The 21,662-nt window shown below is 39.5% G+C and overlaps 1 protein-coding gene across 2 annotated transcripts in view; it reads right to left on the reverse strand.

Moving 5' to 3' along the window:
* The window catches only part of CAMK4 (calcium/calmodulin dependent protein kinase IV), a 222,421-nt gene that overhangs the window by 71,801 nt on the left and 128,958 nt on the right, over window positions 1–21,662 (reverse strand). For both annotated transcript variants that reach the window (XM_086684346.1, XM_025924388.2), the window contains 2 exons: window positions 19,814–19,876; window positions 17,525–17,607 (listed from right to left, as the gene is read on the reverse strand). In XM_086684346.1, the coding sequence (XP_086540472.1) occupies window positions 17,525–17,607; window positions 19,814–19,876 (146 nt within the window). The remainder of the gene's footprint in view (window positions 1–17,524; window positions 17,608–19,813; window positions 19,877–21,662) is intronic.

Below are 21,662 nucleotides of genomic sequence, written 5' to 3' on the forward strand. Positions count from 1 at the left end.
TTAATTTGAGAGAGAGAGAGGGAGCACATGCAAATTGGGGGGAGAGACAGGGTAGGGGGAGAGAAAGAGCGAGAGAATCTTAAGCAGGCTCCACACTCAGCATGGAGCCCAACATGAGGTTGATGCCAAGATCCTGGGATCATGATCTGGGCAGAAATCAAGAGTCGGACGTTCAACTGACTGAGTCACCCAGTCACCCAGGAAGGAGTTTGTTCTAAGAAAAAGGACCAACACTACAGTGAGAATTATGAGAGTGTGGACGACATAGTGATAGTCAAACAATAATTCTGTCTAACATGAGCCAGGTACTTGCAGAATCTATAAAGAATAAAATTTGGGTCCTGCCCCAGAGGAAACCACAGTAGAGAAATTATTAACAAAAGCATTACCATAGATGTAAAACATGTTATACTAAGGTTTGTACAGCCAAAGGATTTATAAATTCTGTTGTCAGAAATGTCTCTAGAGTAGACACGTAGGACAGGAGCACAGAATGCAGGCACTCTCCCCACCCCATCCCCTTGACCTCTACTCTCCATATGCTCTCCATAGCTTAACCACATGTCTTCCAGCTTCCTTCTGCTAAAAGGCATTTTGTTCCCAGTGGATTTGTTCACGGAGTTAGGTTTCTGGAATTCAAACATTCATCTTTAAGTATTTTATAAGTTGAGCTTCCACCCAGGCCATTCATGGCTGACTAGAAAGATCAACAGCAGTGAACTTCTCAAGTTGCAAATGCAGGTTTTTAACTTAAACTAAGATTGGAAGTGAAGACATTAGTGACCAAGCAAAGGAAAATGAAATCTTACAACCTTTTTCTCTCCATTTAGGCATGACTACAGTAGGTATGTTTGGCCAATACCTTCTGTAGGTTATCATGGGAAAATTTTTAGCCTTCTCACTAGATTTATGTTTTGATCACCCACAGAGCCTCGCTCCCAGTCTTGCTCATAAGTATAAGTCAATAAGTATTTGTGGAATTGTTGAGAAAATGAATAAAGTTTTACACCATAAGATGGCCGATGGGACTAAAACAAGCTCTGGTCTCTGGCTTAGAAACCCCTCTTCCGGGTTCTTCTAGCCCTGTTTGCAAGTGCGCGAAAACCCTTCCACAAATATAGAGGCTGACAACTATAAATTACCCTTCTTGCTTGCATTTGGGGCTCAGATCTTTGGAGAAATGGTCTCCTCTGAGCCTGCCAGTGTTAAATAAATCTCCGATCCCTCAAGATCTTGGAGTGCCACTTAGTTTTTACGCCAGCGTTCCAGCCTGGTTCCGTAACAGAATCAATACTAACTGCCAAGTAAATGAGTGCCAGAGAAATTTCAGACTGTGGATATTTGAACAACTCCTTTGCCTGTGTTCCTTATCACGGGGAACAAAGCATTGGACTAGAAACTGATGTTTATCACAAGTATGCTGGATATGGATCCAAGGGGAGAGTAGCCATATAGACACTTCCCAAAGCAAAATACAACAGGTATAAAGGTTCCTGTTGGCCTTAGGAATACATTCAGAGTTAGTTCCTAGATATTATTGTAATAACATGAATCTTTTTTGAAACTTATTTTGAATAAAACCAAAATGATTCAAATCAACAAAATACATCATTTGTTTCATGAGGCAACACATAGTAATTTCTCTGTACTATTTAGCTAGAATTTCAGAAAAACAAGTTGCCATATACATCCAATCAAGAGTTTGTAGGTTTATACAAAATATATTAGTGCCTTCAGTTTTTAGAAGCAATGAAATATTCAATCATTGTAGGGGTTTTAGAGCTGTAGAAAATAGGATAATTTTGGTTTTTATATTTAAATATACTTATTGGTATATTTCTCCTCGGATTTAGCAAACTAATTTATTTTTCATGCTCTGTAACATGATAAGAAGGGAGTTAAGATGTTATCAGCATCTTCAGATCATTTTCAAAGGCCCAGGGCCATGTAGTTTCTCACCATTAAGCATATTTTCCTACTTTTCCATTGTGACCTGGGCTAGAAGACTCAGGGCTAAAAACAAAGACTCAGGATTTTAATCACAAGGGGACCCAAAAAGCTACCCTGAGATCTCAGTTCCCATGGGTCCCTCAGTTGCTAACAGGAGTAGCAGACATCTGCAGATCAGGGAAGGAAGTGCAATACGGATGTGTCTCTGTAGGCTGCCAAACTGTGATCCTCTGACCTCACTAGGCTTCTTAGTCCTCGACCATGCTTTTTATGGCCACCATTTCCTGTGTGTTGGTGCGCACGCTCTTCTTCCCCACAGTTGGGACTATTTCCCTTCTCATCATTTTAACATTGCAGGATGAAAAAGCACAGGCAATGCCTATTTCTTTCCATGGATCTGCTTTAAAATACGACTTTTGAGCATTTGTTGCTGTCACCTTAATTGCTGTAAATTGAATTGAGCACATCACCCGGCTGAATTGAGCACATCACCCGGCTGGCAGTTAGCACCGGCAATGCAGCTGAAGAGCTCTAATCTGATCATTTCCTGAGGCCCTCAGACTTCCTGGCACGGAGATTAGGAGCCCTCCAGCTCTCCCCACCAATGACAGCTTTTTCTCAAATGGAAGTGCTATTAGATAACCATAGGTTTTTGCGGAAAAGATACTGGTCTGATGACCATGTGTACTGAAGGATCAAATAACATAGGGTAAAAGCCCAGACAGGAGTTTCAGGAACCAAGTCTTAAGAGCTGCCAGTATATCATTACGCTGTTACATACATTAAAATGAATTCTGCTGTAGCCTGTGTAAATCTATCACTTCTTTATAAGCTTCTTTCACTGCCTTTTCTCATTTCATTGATGACAACTTAGTGAATATTGATGGTTTTTCTAAGAAGTCCCCTGAAGAGTGTTAAATTCATAGACTTAAAAAATAGTTTCAAAGATACTAGTGGCAACTGTTAAATTTGAAAGCTAGGAAGAGAATGAGGGAGCTGTGGATCATTGTGGGTGCTGCTCAGGGACAGGATGGTGCAGGAGAAAGGGGAGGTCAAATCAAACTGTAGACCTGGGTTTGGGCCTAAGGGAGCCCTGGTACAGTTCCCTCGTACTGTAAGTGAAATGCTTTACCCAAAGATGTAATATAAATTGTCCAAGAGCATAGTATTTATTCAAGTTATTCGTTTGACAAATACTGAGCAACCGCTTACTTTCTGTCTAGAACAGCTTCTAAAACAGAGTCTAAGGTAGTCATTTCTAATCCTGCCAATGTGTTCTGCTTTTGGATATCCCTTTACCCTTCCCTCTATGCTTTACCTGCTAATTTCTGATTTCTCACTTAAAATTCAGCTCAAAGATTCTATTCCTCCCTGAAGCCATTTCTGCCTTAGACGGCCCCCTTATTTTGTGCCTAAAGTGCTGTGTTTATGTCTGAATTATAACATGTAATAAAGACTTAGAGCCAAATCTCTGGCAAACCTCTGGCAAATACAAAGTGTCTTATGATATATCTTTTATATACTTGATTCTTACTTTTATTTCCTTTTTAGTCCCTTGTCCTCATTTATTTTATTTTTTTATCTTGTGATATTGTGGTTGTCTCCATAAGCCTTAAACACATTTTTGGGAGACGATGGCAGTATTGAAAAATAATATTAGGGTCCACATCACATTTTTACTTTCCCGATTCTGGACCAGGAGCTCATTGAGGGTGAAAGCACTGTGCTCTGGTTAATGTGCTGGTGAAAAAAATAAAGGTCAGTGGTGAAGCCAGAACAGTAGGGTGAGGCCAGAATGAGTTGTTTTATTTGTCATGTTTAAAAGAACTGACTTTTAGGAAGTATCCTTCTGGGCTGACCTGATCAAATCAGTGCTTTAAACATGGATGGATGGAAGATAGTGAAAGTTACACCAGTTTGGAGTCTGTTACATTGGCAAAGGGAATGTAAAGGCTCAAAAGGGCACAAGAAGTGGGAAAGGGGAGAGAGAATGGATCTGAAAGCTGCTCAGAGAAAGAGTTATGGGGAAGGGGCTGGATAGAGTGAGAGGAAGAGGGAGAAATTAATGTTGACCAGCTCAGATGTTAAGTTAGTTCACAGAGGTAGGAGGGAGAAGCAAGATGGAGAGTGGAAGGAAGAATGTGGAGTTCACTTGAGGACATACTGATCTAGAGGTACCTATAGGATGTGCAGGTGAAAATGTCTAGCAGATTGTTGAAAATATGGTTCTTATCTCTGCTGAGACAGCAGTCAGCAATGTGGCTGAAACCACAGGAGACTGTCCAATTTACCTACAGAGAATGTAGGCAAGAGGTTTAGGAAAGGCGGACATTGAAGGAATGGAAAGAGGAAGAAGAACTCAGGAAAGAGATCAGGAGGACATAAGGGAAGGGAAGCAAAAATAATATAAAAACAGGGAGGGGGACAAAACATAAGAGACTCTTAAATATGGAGAACAAACAGAGGGTTACTGGAGGAGTTGTGGGAGGGGAGATGGGCTAAATGGGTAAGGGTCATTAAGGAATCTACCCCTGAAATCATTGTTGCATGATATGCTAACTTGGATGTGAATTTAAAAAATAAATTAAATTAAAAAAAAAAAGGAGAAAACTGAAAAGATAGAATAAAATCCAAGGGAAAAAGAGATGCTGTCAAAACCTACATGAAAGATATGGAGAGATTTAGCCAACAGTGTAAAATACCACAGACTACCTCTCCAAAAACATACAAGCTCCAGCCTCAGCAGACCCTTGGTGTTCCTCAAAAATCCTTATTCTTGAATCAGAAGATGGCGGCATAGGAGGATGCTGGGCTTACCTCGTCCTGCTGCTCACTTAGACTCGACCCACATCTGCCTAAATAATCCAGAAAACCGCCAGAAGACTAGCAGAACGGACTCTCCAGAGCCAAGTGTAGACAAGAGGCCCATGGAAGAGGGTAGGAAGGGCGGCGAGGTGGTGCACGCTACATGGACTGGCAGGAGGGAGCCAGGCGGTGGAGGGGCAGCCCACCCAGCAAGGCAGAGCCCCTGAGTCTGACTTGCAAAAGCGGAGGGACTGGATGGAGTGTGTTCTGACAGCCAGCAGGACTTAACATCTGGAATGTTATAAGTCAACTGCTCTGCTCAGAGAGCAAGAGGGCTTGAGGACAACAGGAGGGAGAGTTGTTGAGCCCTGGAGGACAGAGCTCAACTCGGCAGGGAACAAAGGCACTGGACAGCGCCATCTCCCTCGCCCATCCCCCAGCCAAAATCCCAAAGTAAACCAGTTCCCGTCAGGGAACTTGCTTGCACCACGCAAACACCCAACGCTGTGCTTCTGTGGATCCATCCCTCCGACGGGTCGGCCTCCCTCCCGGTGCCACAGGGCCCCTCCCACACCAGACCACGGAAGGCAAAGCTAGCTGAGCCTGCCCCTCCCGCCCCTGTGCACCTTGCGGATCCACCCTGGCTAATATGCCAGATCCCATCGAAGCAGCACCACAAGCCTGGCAGTGTGAAAGTAGTCCAAACAGGGGCCACACCATTCCGCAGTGAGTCCTGCCCCTGGGAGAGGGGAAGAAAAGGTACACACCAGTCTGACTGTGGCCCCAGTGGTGGGCTGGGGGCAGACATCAGGTCTGAATGTGGCCCCACCCACCAACACAAGTTACTCCAGACAGCACAGCAGAAGTGCCCTGCAGTTGGGAGCCACCCTAGGGACTATCCAAAATGATGAAACGGAAGAATTCTCCTCAAAAGAAACTCCAGGAAGTAGCGACAACTAACGAACTGATCAAAAACGATTTAAGCAATATAACAGAACGTGAATTTAAAATAATAGTCATAAAATTAATCTCTGGGCTTGAAAAAAGTATAGAGGACAGCAGAGAATCTATTGCTACAGAGATCAAGGGACTAAGAAACAGTCAGGAGGAGCTAAAAAATGCTATAAATGAGGTGCAAGATAAAATGGAGGCGACCACAGCTTGGATTGAAGAGGCAGAGGAGAGAATAGGTGAATTAGAAGATAAATTTATGGAAAAAGAGGAAGCTCAGAAAAAGAGAGAGAAAAAAATCCAGGAGTATGAGGGGAGAATTAGAGAACTAAGTGATGCGATGAAATGCAATAATATCCGTATAACAGGGATTCCAGAGGAGGAAGAGAGAGAGAAAAAGGGGCTGAAGGTGTACTTGAACAAATCATAGCTGAGAACTTCCCTGATCTGGGGAAGGAAAAAGGAATTGAAATCTAAGAGGCACAGAGAACTCCCTTCAGATGTAACTTGAATCGATCTTCTGCACAACATATCATAGTGAAACTGGCAGAATACAAGGATAAAGAGAAAATTCTGAAAGCAGCTAGGGATAAACACGCTCTAACATATAAAGGGAGACCAATAAGACTAGTGATGGATCTATCTACTGAAACTTGGCAGGCCAGAAAGGAATGGCAGGATATTTTCAATGTGATGAACAGAAAAAATATGCAGCCGAGAATCCTTTATCCAGCAAGACTGTCATTTAGAATAGAAGGAGAGATAAAGGTCTTCCCAAAAAAACAAAAAAACTGAAGAAATTCCTCACCACTAAACCAGCCCTACAAGAGATCCTAAGGGGGATCCTGTGAGACAAAGTACCAGAGACATCACTACAAGCATGAAACCTACAGACCTCACAATGACTCTAAACCCATATCTTTCAATAATAACACTGCATGCAAATGGACTAAATGCTCCAACCAAAAGACATAAGGTATCAGAATGGATAAAAAAACAAGACCCATCTATTTGCTGTCTACAAGAGACTCATTTTAGACCTGAGGACACCTTCAGATTGAAAGTGAGGGCATGGAGAACTATCTATCATGCTACTGGATCTCAAAAGAAAGCGGGAGTAGCCATACTCATATCAGACAAACTAGACTTTAAATGAAAGGCTGTAACAAGAGATGAAGAAGGGCATTATATAATAATTACAGGGCCTATCCATCAGGCAGAGCTAACAATTATAAATGTCTATGCACTGAATACGGGAGCCCCCAAATATATAAAAAAATTAATCACAAACATAAGCAACCTTATTGATAAGAATGTGGTAATCGCAGGGGACTTTAATACCCCACTTACAACATTGGATATATCATCTAGACACAGGATCAATAAAGAAACAAGGGCCCTGAATGATACATTGGATCAGATGGACTTGACAGATTAACTCTGCATCCCAAAGCAACACAGTATACCTTCTTCTTGAGTGCACATGGAACATTCTCCAAGATAGATCACATACTGGGTCACAAAACAGCCCTTCATAAGTATACAAGAATTGAGATCATACCATGCATACTTTCAGACCACAATGCTATGAAACTTGAAATCAGAGGAAAAAGTCTGGAAAACCTCCAAAAGATTGGAGGTTAAAGAACACCCCACTAAAGAATGAATGGGTCAACCAGGCAATTAGAGAAGAAATTAAAAATATATGGAAACAAATGAAAATGAAAATACAACAATCCAAACGCTTTGGGACGCAGCGAAGGCAGTCCTGAGAGGAAAATACACTGCAATCCAGGCCTATCTCAATAAACAAGAAAAATCCCAAATACAAAATCTAACAGCACACCTAAAGGAAATAGAAGCAGAACAGCAAAGACACCCCAAACCCAGCAGAAGAAGAGAAATAATAAAGATCAGACCAGAAATAAACAATATAGAATCTAAAAAAACTGTAGAGCAGATCAACAAAACCAAGAGTTGGTTTTTTGAAAAAATAAACAAAATTGATAAACCTCTAGCCAGGCTTCTCATAAAGAAAAGGAAGATGACCCAAATAGATAAAATCATGAATGAAAATGGAATTATTACAACCAATCCCTCAGAAATACAAGGAATTATCAGGGAATATTATGAAAAATTATATGCCAACAAACTGGACAACGTGGAAGAAATGGACAAATTCCTAAGCACCCACACACTTCCAAAACTCAAACAGGAAGAAATAGAAAACTTGAACAGACCCAACCAGCAAAGAAATTGAATCAGTTATCAAAAATCTCCCAACAACTAAGAGTCCAGGACCAGATGGCTTCCCAGGGGAATTCTACCAGACACTTAAGGCAGAGATAATACCTATCCTTCTCAAGCTGTTCCAAAAAAATTGAAAGGAAGGAAAACTTCCAGACTCATTCCATGAAGCCAGTATTACTTTGATTCCTAAACCAGACAGAGACCCAGTAAAAAAGAGAACTACAGGCCAATATCCCTGAGGAATATGGATGCAAAAATTCTCAATAAGATACTAGCAAATCGAATTCAACAGCACATAAAAAGAATTATACACCATGATCAAGTGGGATTCATTCCTGGGATGCAGGGCTGGTTCAACATTCGCAAATCAATCAATGTGATACATCACATTAATAAAAGGAAAGATAAGAACCATATAATCCTGTCAATCAATGCAGAAAAAGCATGTGACAAAATTCAGCATCCTTTCTTAATAAAAACCCTTGAGAAAGTCGGGATAGAAGGAACATACTTAAAGATCATAAAGGCCATTTATGAAAGCCCACAGCTAATACCATCCTCAATGGGGAAAACCTGAGAGCTTTCTCCCTGAGATCAGGAACACGACAGGGATGCCCACTCTCACCGCTGTCGTTTAACATAGTGTTGGAAGTTCTAGCATCAGCAATCAGATAACAAAAGGAAATCAAAGGCATCAAAATTGGCAAAGATGAAGTTAAGCTTTCACTTTTTGCAGGTGACATGATATTACACATGGAAAACCTGACAGACTCCACCAAAAGTCTGCTAGAACTGATACATGAATTCAGCAAAGTTGCAGGATACAAAATCAATGTACAGAAATCAGTTGCATTCTTATACACTAACAATGAAGCAACAGAAAGACAAATAGAGAAACTGATCCCATTCACAATTGCACCAAGAAGCATAAAATATCTAGGAATAAACCTAACCAAAGATGTAAAAGATCTGTATGCTGAAAACTATAGAAAGCTGATGAAGGAACTTGAAGAAGATATAAAGAAATGGCAAAACATTCAGTGCTCATGGATTGGAAGAATAAATATTGTCAAAATGTCAATACTACCCAAAGCTATCTACACATTCAATGCAATCCCAATCAAAATTGCACCAGCATTCTTCTCAAAGCTAGAACAAGCAATCCTAAAATTCATATGGAACCACAAAGGGCCCCGAATAGCCAAAGTAATTTTGGCTAGAAGAAGACCAAAGCAGGAGGCATCACAATCCCAGACTTTAGCCTCTACTACAAAGCTGTCATCACCAAGACAGCATGGTATTGGCACAAAAACAGACACATAGACCAATGGAATAGAATAGAAACCCCAGAACTAGACCCACAAACGTATGGCCAACTAATCTTTGACAAAGCAGGAAAGAATATCCAATGGAAAAAAGACAGTCTCTTTAACAAATGGTGCTGGGAGAACTGGACAGCAACATGCAGAAGATTGAAACTAGACCACTTTCTCACACCATTCACAAAAACAAACTCAAAATGGATAAAGGACCTGAATGTGATACAGGAAATCATCAAAACCCTAGAGGAGAAAGCAGGAAAAAAGCCTCTCTGACCTCAGCCATAGCAATTTCTTCCTTAACACATCCCCAAAGGCAAGGGAATTAAAAGCAAAAATGAACTACTGGGACCTTATGAAGATAAAAAGCTTTTGCACTGCAAAGGAAACAATCAACAAAACTAAAAGGCAACCAACGGAATGGGAAAAGATATTTGCAAATGACATATCGGACAAAGGGCTAGTATCCAAAATCTATAAAGAGCTCACCAAACTCCACACCCGAAAAACAAATAACCCAGTGAAGAAATGGGCAGAAAACATGAATAGACACTCCTCTAAAGAAGACATCCAGATGGCCAACAGGCACATGAAAAGATGCTCAATGTCGCTCCTCATCAGGGAAGTAGAAATCAAAACCATACTCAGATATCACCTCACACCAGTCAGAGTGGCTAAAATGAACAAATCAGGAGACTGTAGATGCTGGCGAGGATGTGGAGAAACGGGAACCCTCTTGCACTGGTGTGAATGCAAACTGGTGCAGCCACTCTGGAAAACAGTGTGGAGGTTCCTCAAAAAATTAAAAATAGATCTACCCTATGACCCAGCAATAGCACTGCAGGAATTTATCCAAGGGATACAGGAGCGCTGATGCATAGGGGCACTTGTACCCCAGTGTTTATAGCAGCACTCTCAACAATAGCCAAATTATGGAAAGAGCCTAAATGTCCATCAACGGATGAATGGATAAAGAAATTGTGGTTTATATACACAATGGAGTACTGCTTGGCAATGAGTAAGAATGAAATATGGCCTTTTGTAGCCACGTGGATGGAACTGGAGAGTGTTATGCTAAGTGAAATAAGTCATACAGAGAAATACAGATACCATATGTTTTCACTTCTATTTGGATCCTGAGAAACTTAACAGAAGTCCATGGGGGAGGGGAAGAAAAAAAAAAGAGGTTAGAGAGGGAGAGAGCCAAACCATAAGAGACTCTTAAAAACTGAGAACAAACTGAGGGTTGATGTGGGTGAGAGGGAGGGGAGGGTGGGTGGTGGGTATTGAGGAGAGCCCCTTTTGGGATGAGCACTGGGTGTTGTATGGAAACCAATTTGACAGTAAATTTCATATTTAAAAAATAAATAAATAAATTTTAAAAATAAAAATAAAAAATCCTTATTTTTGCCTTAGTCTGTTCTCACGTTCCCGCTAACAAACTTCATTTCCTTTAAGTGCCCTAGTCCACTGTCTCCCAGCCATTGTTAGGAGATAAATTTCTTTTCTACAATACTGTTAAAACAGAGCTTATCAAGTCTGAACTACTTAAACTACCCTCCCTTTCCCCAACACATTCCTATTCCCAGCCCTAGGCAACCACAGCTTTGCTTTTGGTCTCTATTGATGTGACCCTTCTGGAAATTCCGTATAAATGGAGACATACAATACGCAGTCTTTCCTGTGTGTTTGTTTGTTTTACTTAGCATAATGTTTTTGAGGCCCACGTATGTTGTAGCATGTATTGAAGGAACATTCTTATTCATTGATGAACAGTATTGCACATTTTGTTTGCTCATTTGCCAGTTCATGTACAATTAAGTTATTTTCTCTCCTGGAACACAGCACATGCCATATGCAGGCATCCACCCATGCCTGCAGTGCTGCCCCTGTGGAATTTGCAGGGTGAAGGGAAATGACAAAAACTCGCTGATGCCCATGATGTGCTGTGAGTAGCAAAGTCCTTTGTCTCCGACCCAGGAGTCTCATATCTTTTTCCAACACCCATGAAGGTATAACAGGCTAATTTACTAGTTTGTAAGTAGAGCAGAATTATATTCCAGCCCCAACAGTAAATCCTCTAACTGTGTTCTTCTTTTGCAACATTGTTGTGACTACTCCAGGTTCTTTGAGTCTTCTGCCTCTTTACTCTGCTTCAGAAGAAATTTTTCTACTTTAAACAAATCCTTTTATCTGCCTCCAGATCTTATTCCCCGTATTCCCCTGGCATGTTGTTCCATATATAAGTCCCTCTCACATAGATGTTTCCTACCTCTCCAGCTTGTGGGTTCCTTCCTATCAGCAAATAAATGTGTTCCCAGTGTGCCAGCTTAAAATAATAAATAAACCTCCATTTATCCTGTGTCTCCTACTACTACCTCACCTTTATCCTTCCCTTTATAGCCCAGCTGCTAGAAAGACTATAAATCTGGTCCAAATCAAAGTATATGTTTTCTTCACATATAGCCAGATAAAACTGCTTAAAGAGAAGATGTATTTAAAATATCCATGGTTGGAAGCACCTGGGTGGCTCAGTCAGTTAAGCCTCCGGCTTCGGCTCAGGTCATGATCTCCTGGTTCGCAAGTTCGACGCCCCCACAGGACTCTGTGCTGACAGCTCAGAGCCTGAAGTCTGCTTGGGATTCTGTGTCTCCCTCTCTCTCTGCCCCTCCTCTGCTTACTCTCTCTCTCTCTCTCTCTCCCTCTCTCTCTCAAAAATAAAAATAAAACATTAAAAAAAATTTTAATTGAAAAATTTTTTAAATATCCATGGTTGAATATATACATATTAATATTTAAGTTAAGCCCCCACTGAAGTAAGACAAAATATTACATTACTATTTTGAAGTTCTATTTTTAAGTACTAAGAGTGTTTGCATTTGCTTACATAGCAGCAGCATGACATGCTAGAATAGTCATATGCTTTGGAATCTGACATACTTGATTCCAATCTCATTAAATTATTGTTGTAGACCCAGTATAAGCTGAGTGACCTAACCGTAGTTAATAGACCTCTCTAATCCTCAGTTATCTGGTCAATGAAATGTATACATCAAGGCCTATCTTGTACATGTGTTGCCATGAGGATTAAATGAGATCACGCTTAGTAAAATGCCCAACCACTTCCAGGACACCAACAGGCACTCGATACAGTAACTAATTATCCTTTTCAGACAGATCTTATGGATTTTTCACTTTAATAACAATGATCAATTTTTGACACGACAGTCTTTATAAATTCAGGCATAATCTGAGTTTGGTTTAACCACAATACCAACCATGGTACAACTCTGTGGAGACTGGGCAAGGAAAACCCTAAGTTCTATTTCTAGAAATTTTTCTAATGACCATGTCCTTAAAATTCTATTTCTGCCAACACTAAGAACCCTGAAATATTCAAGTGGAGATGACTGTTGGGGCTGATATACTAGGACTCTGTCAGGTGATTAAAAGGGTCAATGCATAGTTCCCAAACATAACTACTACTTCTCTTGCTTACTGACCACTTGCAGTTTTTAAAAAGAATATTTTCAGTTTGGAGAACTTAAAAAAAAGTTTGCAGTCAAATAGATAGGAGTTTCAAGCTTGGCTTTATGGCTTAGTTTCTTCAGTTTATTCTCTTGAAAAAATTAGAATAATACCTCAAAACACTTGAAGAGAGATTGAATGGGTTAAATACATATATAGCTTTGCATAGAACCAACCAATACATCATGGATTCTCCATAAATAGAATAAACATGAGTTTGCTCTCTGGGAAATGATTCGAAAGGAACTAACTGGATTTAATAAGAAAGACAGTGGGGCCATATGAGAAGGCAGAGCTGGACCAGAACATAGTCTGGATGCCTAATTTGGGAAAATCATTTACCTTTACTCATCCTCAGTTGCCACATCTGTAAAGTGGGGACAATGCTTTTTCATCCTCCTTACCTTGATATAAAAGAGGAGAACACATGAGCGTCTGGGAAAGGAATTTTAAAACCAAATATATTGATTTTTTGTTCTCAGCAACAGTGGGGTAAACAAGCCTCCAGGCAAGAACAATGAAAACAAGCCAAATAATTTTTTTTTAAATATATTTGAAGACATCAGAGTTACCAAGAAAGTGAAGGATTTAGGAGCCAAGGTCCAGGAGGGAAGAAAAAACCCAGCAAAGCAAACTTAACATCTGATGCCTCCGCTTTCCCTTTAAAGGCATTTACTGCTTCGATATCAGTAGCTAACAGGCTGAAAAGATGAACAAAGCTTCTGGCCATCTCACAAGATGGAAGGAACAGAAGCTGGCATTTAGGGTGTGTCAAGAAAAAGGGCTTGGAACAACTCCTGGCTTAAATTGGAACCCTTAAAGATCAAAACCCTATGAGTAGGAGTTGATAAGAACTAGATCTCCCTTCAGGAAGCTCCACTTTGAATCAATCAAATAACTGATTGAATTAAAGTGATCTGCTCCTTACCTTAACTGCCCGCAAAAGAAAATCTGCTTTTTTGGAAGGTTACAGCATTTAAAGCCTCATATTCCAAAATGTTTTATATGTAATGTTTGGCATCTAAGCAAGTATAATCAGGCAAGCAAAAACCCAAGGAGAAAACAGAAAAAGCGAGACGATTTAAAAATCCATAACATATTCTGATACTGGAGTTAGACAAAAATCAGGAAAAAAAATACTTCTTCAAAAATATAATTAGAAGACTGTAAGTATACTTCTAACTTGGCTTCTTTTTTTTTTTTTTTTTTTTTTTAATTTTATTTTTGGGACAGAGAGAGACAGAGCATGAACGGGGGAGGGGCAGAGAGAGGGAGACACAGAATCGGAAACAGGCTCCAGGCTCCGAGCCATCAGCCCAGAGCCCGATGCGGGGCTCGAACCCACGGACCGCGAGATCGTGACCTGGCTGAAGCCGGACGCTTAACCGACTGCGCCACCCAGGCGCCCCTAACTTGGCTTCTTTAAAATACAATCATTCTCTGAAAAAAAAAAAAGGAAAATTTACTCTTAAAGCAAACAATCTCACACTTTGTCAATTTAAAAAATGCAGTGAATTTCTAAGAAGATGACTAGATTGAGAAAGATGAAGCAGAAAACCTCTGGAGCTTTCTTTTTCCCATCATGTCTCAATTTTGTAAAGGGCTTTCTGGGGGGATTTTCTTGTACACAAAAAAAATCACTGACTTGATTCCAAAATTTTTAATCAATTGTCCTGTGCACTTTACTATTTATATTCTACATGCAACAGCAGATTCCACTCAAATTTTTACTATGTTTAGTTTTTTTAGAAGCACCATGGAATAGATTTTTTTGCTACTAAAATATAAACATTTTAGCTCTAATGGGCTAACACAATCATCTCTTCATCAATTGTTCCATTAGTTAATTCATTAGAAACTATTAACATCATCATTAGACCAGGAATGAATTTTGATCATTGCAATTAAATGAATTTGGTTCTGACTGAAGTTCAGGAAAAAACAAAACAAAACAGTATTATGATTTTTAACTCTCAAGAAAGAAAGAAATACATGGATAATAACACAGGGTATATTTTCAACTTGATACAATTTTAAAGATAACTGTAGAATTAAGTAATCTAATGGAGAAACCAAGTTCATCTCAGATATGGCAATAGATATGTGGACAACAACATTCAAGGGGGAAAAAAGTCTGGGATCTAAGACCACTAAGAGTTTTTAAGTGATTGAGTGCTTTACTGGCTGTCTGCCATTCTTTAGATGTCTTCTGCTAAATCTGAATATTTCATCCATTTACCTCTGTAAATGAAATTTCTCAACAGTATTTAGTTTTTCATTTTTATCTAGAGCTGAATTAACTCTGTCTCATCAAATCAACTAGACTACTACAAGATGAGAGAACAAAATCTTTTCATGAAAGGTTGGAGAGGGACAGAAAGACTTAATTCCAAAATAGTTTAAACAAATAGAGGAAAGAAGGTAAATAGTAAGTGCTATTGGTAGATGATGGCTTTAGTGTGCCATTCCTGTCCTGTAGTTATTTACAGTTAAAGAACATGGCATTTCTCCCTGATAGACTATAATTAGCAGATGATATGTTAGTTCTCCTTAGAGAGACCTTCTTACTCCAAAGGCAGCAGAATTGAACTATAAATTGACTCTATTAATGTGCCTAAAGAAGAAATACGTCCATGAAAGAGTTAGCTATAGAGGTGTTAAAAAAAGAAGCCATTTCTGGCAAATTCTGGTAACATTCAAGTTAATCAGTCTAGAAGAGTCTTCACTAAACACAAGGAAACATGATGGTCTTTATTCTTACAGTGGATCAGTGTCTCAGCTTCCTTAGCAACACAGAATCACTTCAAATTTGTTCTGAGTTTCAGAGAGGTTAAGTAAATCACTCTTAGTTAGCTATTTGTCTTTTAAGTCAAGATCTAGACATGAATCCAAATGCCACAAGAAGTATATGTCTTTAGTTAAAATGTTAAAATTTTCTTTTTAATATTCATTTACTTTGGAGAGAAAGAGAGAGAGAGAGAGAGAGAGAGAGAGAGAGAGGGCGCGTGCATGTGTCAGGGAGGGGCAGAGAGAGGGGGACAGAGGATTCCAAGCAGACTCTGTGCTGACAGCAGAGAGCCCTGACATAGGAGCTCGAACTCACGAATCGCGAGATCATGACCTGAGGCAAAGCTGGATGCTCAACTGACTGATCCATCAGGTACCCCAAAATATACAATTTTTAAAGTCTGATAAACCACATAACTTGTTCCAAGAACATTTCAATGTATATATAAACAAAATTATTTATCTATTGAAGATACACATGTAGCTCCAATCAAACTGGACCATTTTACTCCTTCCTATCTGAAGACCCAAATCTGCACTAGGTAACATTAAAAACAGACAGAACCTTTGAAAATGAACATGAATATCTTTGGAAGCTTCATGCAGGCATCAAATTAAACTAGGTAGAGTCTGGGTGGGGAGGAAAGGTAGGAGTGCTCCTCTTCTGACACCTTCTAACCCTATCCCCTTCAGATCTCTTTCTCCTTACAGTCTATTCATTATAGTGGTTGCTCATTCATTCAGCAAACACTGAGGATTTTACTATGCACCAGGCACTCATGCTTTATCAGTAGTTCCCTCAATCTTTCTCCTGTCTTCTCTTTGCAGCCCACTTCTCTCTTAATGCATTCTTTTTTTTTTTTTTAATTTTTTTTTCAACGTTTATTTATTTTTTTGGGGACAGAGAGAGACAGAGCATGAACGGGGGAGGGACAGAGAGAGAGGGAGACACAGAATCGGAAACAGGCTCCAGGCTCTGAGCCATCAGCCCAGAGCCTGACGCGGGGCTCGAACTCCCGGACCGCGAGATCGTGACCTGGCTGAAGTCGGACGCTTAACCGACTGCGCCACCCAGGTGCCCCTCTTAATGCATTCTTAACCAACAGGAACTTTGTATTAGTACCCAGCTTCTAACTCTTCCTCATATATGCCTACTTAGTCACTTTGTCTTCTTACAATTCCATTCTCTTTTGACTACCCAAAAGAGCACAGCATAGGGCTCCTAAGAGCCCATCTAGGTAAATAGGGAACTGTCCCAGAAAAATGGGGAAGGTGCGAAAGGCACGGAAACTTAAAGGTTGTGTCTCTTGTACATATTGTTTGCCTATATTATGCTCCACCAGGTTTTTAGGCATATTCCTTGGCATCCTCAAACCTCTGCCTCGAGTGATGAACAGATGACCAGACAACTGAAATTGGCTATAACTGGTCATAACAGCATAGGTTTTACTCTGCCTCTTGGAACTCTACACAGCCTAATAGAGAAACAAGGCCTTAAAAAAAATCATTTGAAGTGTATTGATTTTTATAAGCTTTTGGATCATAACAGAGAATACTATTACATATTTAACTTTCTATAATTTTCATCAAATATTTTTTCATGAAACATTCTCATGAATGTTACCATTTAGTTTAAATCTAGTATGTCTTTAGAAATTCTGTTTTTAATGGGAAAGTAAATGTTTGCAAGAGTAAATGGATATTACGGTGTTTCATTTTTCACTTACTAAGCATCCCAAATTTTCACACACCCACATCATATTAAATAACACTCTCCTGCCATTTCTATACTCCTCTGAAGATATATCTCGGTAGAATTTATCAAGTTGTACGATGTGTCATTATGAAAATCATCAGAAGAAATTTCCCTTTGATACTTTTTTGGTGCCTGGAAACAAAACTCTTCTTGAGTTAGATTTCTAAGACCATCTTACCTGTCAAACAGTTCTCCTCCTGTGACGAGTTCTAGGACCAGACTGATTTCTGTAGGGGTTTCAAATATCTCTTTAAGTTTTATCTGGGGAAAGATATTAAAAATACATCAGAAATTCCTTATTTTCATCCTTCTAGGAAAGAGCTAACACTGACTAAAACAACACTCTCTGTAATAGCAATATATTGGATCATCATCAATAAAGTTTCCGCATTCTGGTAACAGTAGCCATTTTTTTCACTCTCTGGTTGTTTTGACCAGTTACTACCTCATTTCTTTAAAGGTCCTTTTGAGTTTTTATATTTTTCTTTTTGACAATTCAAAGACAACTGCCCTAGAAACACTTCCTAAGTTTTGCCAAAACATCAAAATTTCTGAAATGCTCTGGAATTAAAAAACGAAAGCAAACAAACAAAGCTTCTTGAAACATTTGAAAGCATCATGGTTGCTAGTGATGTAAATGCCTCTTTCTCCTGGAAGGGAACTTGGAATTAGGGGTCTGAGGCAGAACAGGACCAGGTTAAAGTCTGTCCATATGGAAAGGATACCTCTCAACAGCTAAAATGTTGCTAGTGGATGAAGGGATCCTCAGAAAAGTAGTGATGGCAGTGATTTGACTGACTATAACAAGACTCGCATCACACTCAGATAACTCACCCAATTTTGGATATTTTCCTCCATATATCAGAGAATCTAGTGACCAGGACTCATCCACATTTGAGGAAAATTCTACATTGACTTGTTGTTGAAAGAAAAAGATGGATAATGTAAAAGTTGTGACTGTATGTGGCAAATTTTGTTAATTGCTTACCCAAAGCTCTTCTCCCCCTACTTTATTGCAAGCAGATTTTGTATAGAGAAGCAAGATGCCTAGCTTCAAATTATGGATCATGATTGGTCTAAGCCACCTAGGATAATCCTGCCCCAATTTTCCAGTTCCATGATCTTGTGGAACTGGAAAGGGATGATCTTGTGGCCAGCTTTGGCCAATAAAATCTGAAGAGAATTCTGATGCAGCTGGAAATTTTGAAAAAGCCTCATCATACTCTGCTGGCGAAGCCTTTTCAATTCTTTCTTTCTTTCTTTCTTTCTTTCTTTCTTTCTTTCTTTCTTTCTTTCTTTCTTTCTTTCTCTCTTTCTTTCTTTCTTTTAGAGATTATTTGTTTTGAGAGAGAGATAGAAAGAGAGCAGGGGAGGGGCAGAGAGAGAAGCAGACAGAGAATCCCAAGCAGGCTCCATGCTGTCAGTGCAGAGCCCTACCCAGGGCTCTATCTCACGAACTGTGAGATCATGACCTGAGCTGAAATCAAGAGTTGGATGCTTAACCGACTAGCCACCCAGACATCTCCAGTTCTTTTTGTCTTGAGTATAGGCCTGAAGACCTGTGAAAACTGTGGAGCAGCCATTTAGGACAATGAAGGAACAGCGTGAGGGTGGAAGATGTCTGGGTCCTGAACAGCATCACTGATGAGCTGAACCAATGCCAGCAACTGCCTGCCTTCTGATTATAACATAAGAAAATATATGTTTACACTACCATATTCAAGTTTTCTGTTACTTATAGCTGACTGCATTGCTAACCCATATGTTAAGTTTTAAGCACTTTGCTTGGAGCCTAACTAAGCATTGTAGGTCATCCTCCTAGACACCATAACTTTTTCAAGAAATGAGTAAAATATTGTCTTTAAGTAGTTGGCTCAGTTCAAGTTATGGCCTGGAAAATGATTTTGTTCTTTTCACTTCATTGGCTCAAGAAAGCTTTTTGCCAGACCTTTCCCTCAGCACCTTTGTCTGGACATAGCCTAGAGCAGAGCTTCTGAGGACATGTTATTTTCCCCATTGAAGTACATCATTTATTTGAATCTTCACATTGTTTCTGAAGTAGATCCTCTCTCAAAGGAGACTGAAATGACTTTGGAAAGCAATGCATTTTCTTCACAGGCTTTTTCAGCAATGGCATATTAATAAGATAGGCACACAAAAGGAAGAAGCCAGTGTTTTCTTAGAGTGAAACAAAACTTCAATTTTTAGTTACCCTTTCATGCATGAAAACAAAGATGGCATGTATTACTGATCTGTCCATTTTGAGACTCTTTTGAGGGGTATTATTTTTAAGATTTATTCAGCTTCTGAATTAAAAAATGTGATCAGATGAGGACAAGGGGTAGGCCACGGCTGCCTAATGGTGGTGGAAGAATCCCTATCTCATTAATAGCATGGCCAGCAAAGAAGAAAAACCCCATTCTATAACTTTGAAAATTTTTGAAATAGAAGATTAAAAATGACTTACAATGTTTGGATGTGAGAGGCGAAGAAGAACTCCTATCTCAGTTCTTACGATTTTTTTGTCCACCTAGAAGGCAAAATGAAAGAGAGAAACTGAAAGAAACTCCCACCTTAGAAATGTCTTAACTGTGGCAGAGAATCAGAAACAGCAAAAACCACCTGGGTGAATCAGGAAATTGGTAGAGGCTCATTCCTGAGCTTTTTTGTGTCTCTTCCTTCCTCCTACTCCACCTTTTTTTTTTTCAGTTGCATGTCTTTCTTCTCTGCTTCAGACATAAAGTAGAACTAGTTACAAATGTGGATCACAACTTGTCAGACCTCTTGCTTGGCCCTATTTAAAACACCACTACTCTCACCACTAAGGCAAAAAGTTCATCTCAACCTATATCTCCTCCTCCTCTTCATTTCTCTTAGGAACCCTTGTCCCAACCCCACTGGGTGGTCAATCACTTCACCTGCCTTTCTCTCACACAGGTGGGCACGTAATCCAGCCAAACCAATCAAAGTACTCCTCCCTGGTCACCGTGGTTGAGTCACAAATACCCACCAGATCCAAGTCATCCCAGTCGGGGCCCTCACCAGAAATTTTGCTCAAATAATCAAGAAAGATGTATTCCCTTTTTCTCTGAAATTGCGAGAGCCAAAGGGAATAGAGTCTGCTACTACCAGTGACCATTAAAAAAATTTTTTTTTACATTTATTTATTTTTGAGAGACAGAGTGAGACAGAGTGTGAGTGGAGGAGGGGAGGAGAGAGAGGGAGACACAGAATCTGAAGCAGGCTCGAGGCTCTGGGCTGTCAGCACAGAGTCCAATGTGGGGCCCGAACCGACGAACTATGAGATCATGACCTGAGCTGGAGTCGGACGCTTAACCAACTGAGCCACCTACCAGGGACCATTTTTAATACTCTACTTGTATTAAATGAAAGATCTTTAAAAAAGAGAGGCATTTCTAGAACAGCCAGATGACATGACAGATCTCTTCCAAAAAGTTCTTGCCGTGCGCTCTATTTCAGTTTCTGCAGATGGCTTATGAAGAAAATTTGGATAGAGAGTATTTTCATTATTTTTTTATTATTTTTTTCCAGCTCTGAGGTATAGTTGGTATCCAAAAAAACCCCATATAATTAATGTATACAATTTGGTGAATTTGGACATATCTCTATGCTTGTACTAATGAAAATAACCTCTAAAAGTTTCCTGTGTCCTTTTGTGTTGTGGTGTGTGTGTGTGTGTGTGTGTGTGTGTGTGTGTGTGTTAAGAACACTTAATATAAGATCTACCCTCTTAACAAATATTTAAATGCACAAGACTGTATGGTTAACTGTAGGCATTATGTTGTGCAACAGTCTCTGGAACTTACTCATCTTGGGTAACTGTAACTTTGTACCCCCTTGAACAACTCCTCCTCTCCACGCACCCACTGGTAACGATTCTATTATCTACTTCTATGAGTTGGCCTATTTTAGGTGCCTCATATAAGAGGCAAGCAGTGGATACAGATTATTTTTATCACAATCTTCTCTTCAGGTTAATAAAGTTTTCCTCATTATTACAAAATAAATATAATGTTCATTATCGCATAATGCTTTAAAAATTTTTAAAAACTTGAGTGTTTCTTATTTAAGACTGTTACTATTCAAGACTAATGTAACACTGTGTGTCAACTGTACTTAAATAATAAAAGTTTTTTAAAAACAGGGAAAAAAGACTGATAGTATTCAAATTTATTCTCACTATACATTTAGAGTTTATGTAATATAAGGTTTCCTTCTTGTTTTCATAGATTTCTAATCAATATAAAGTAAGTCAGTGGGATCCTTTAATTTTTTAACATGATATATTGATATTA

Source organism: Puma concolor, chromosome A1, assembly GCF_028749965.1.
Source record: "Puma concolor isolate L17-30 chromosome A1, mPumCon1.1.hap2, whole genome shotgun sequence".
In the NCBI taxonomy this organism is placed as follows: Eukaryota; Metazoa; Chordata; class Mammalia; order Carnivora; family Felidae; genus Puma; species Puma concolor.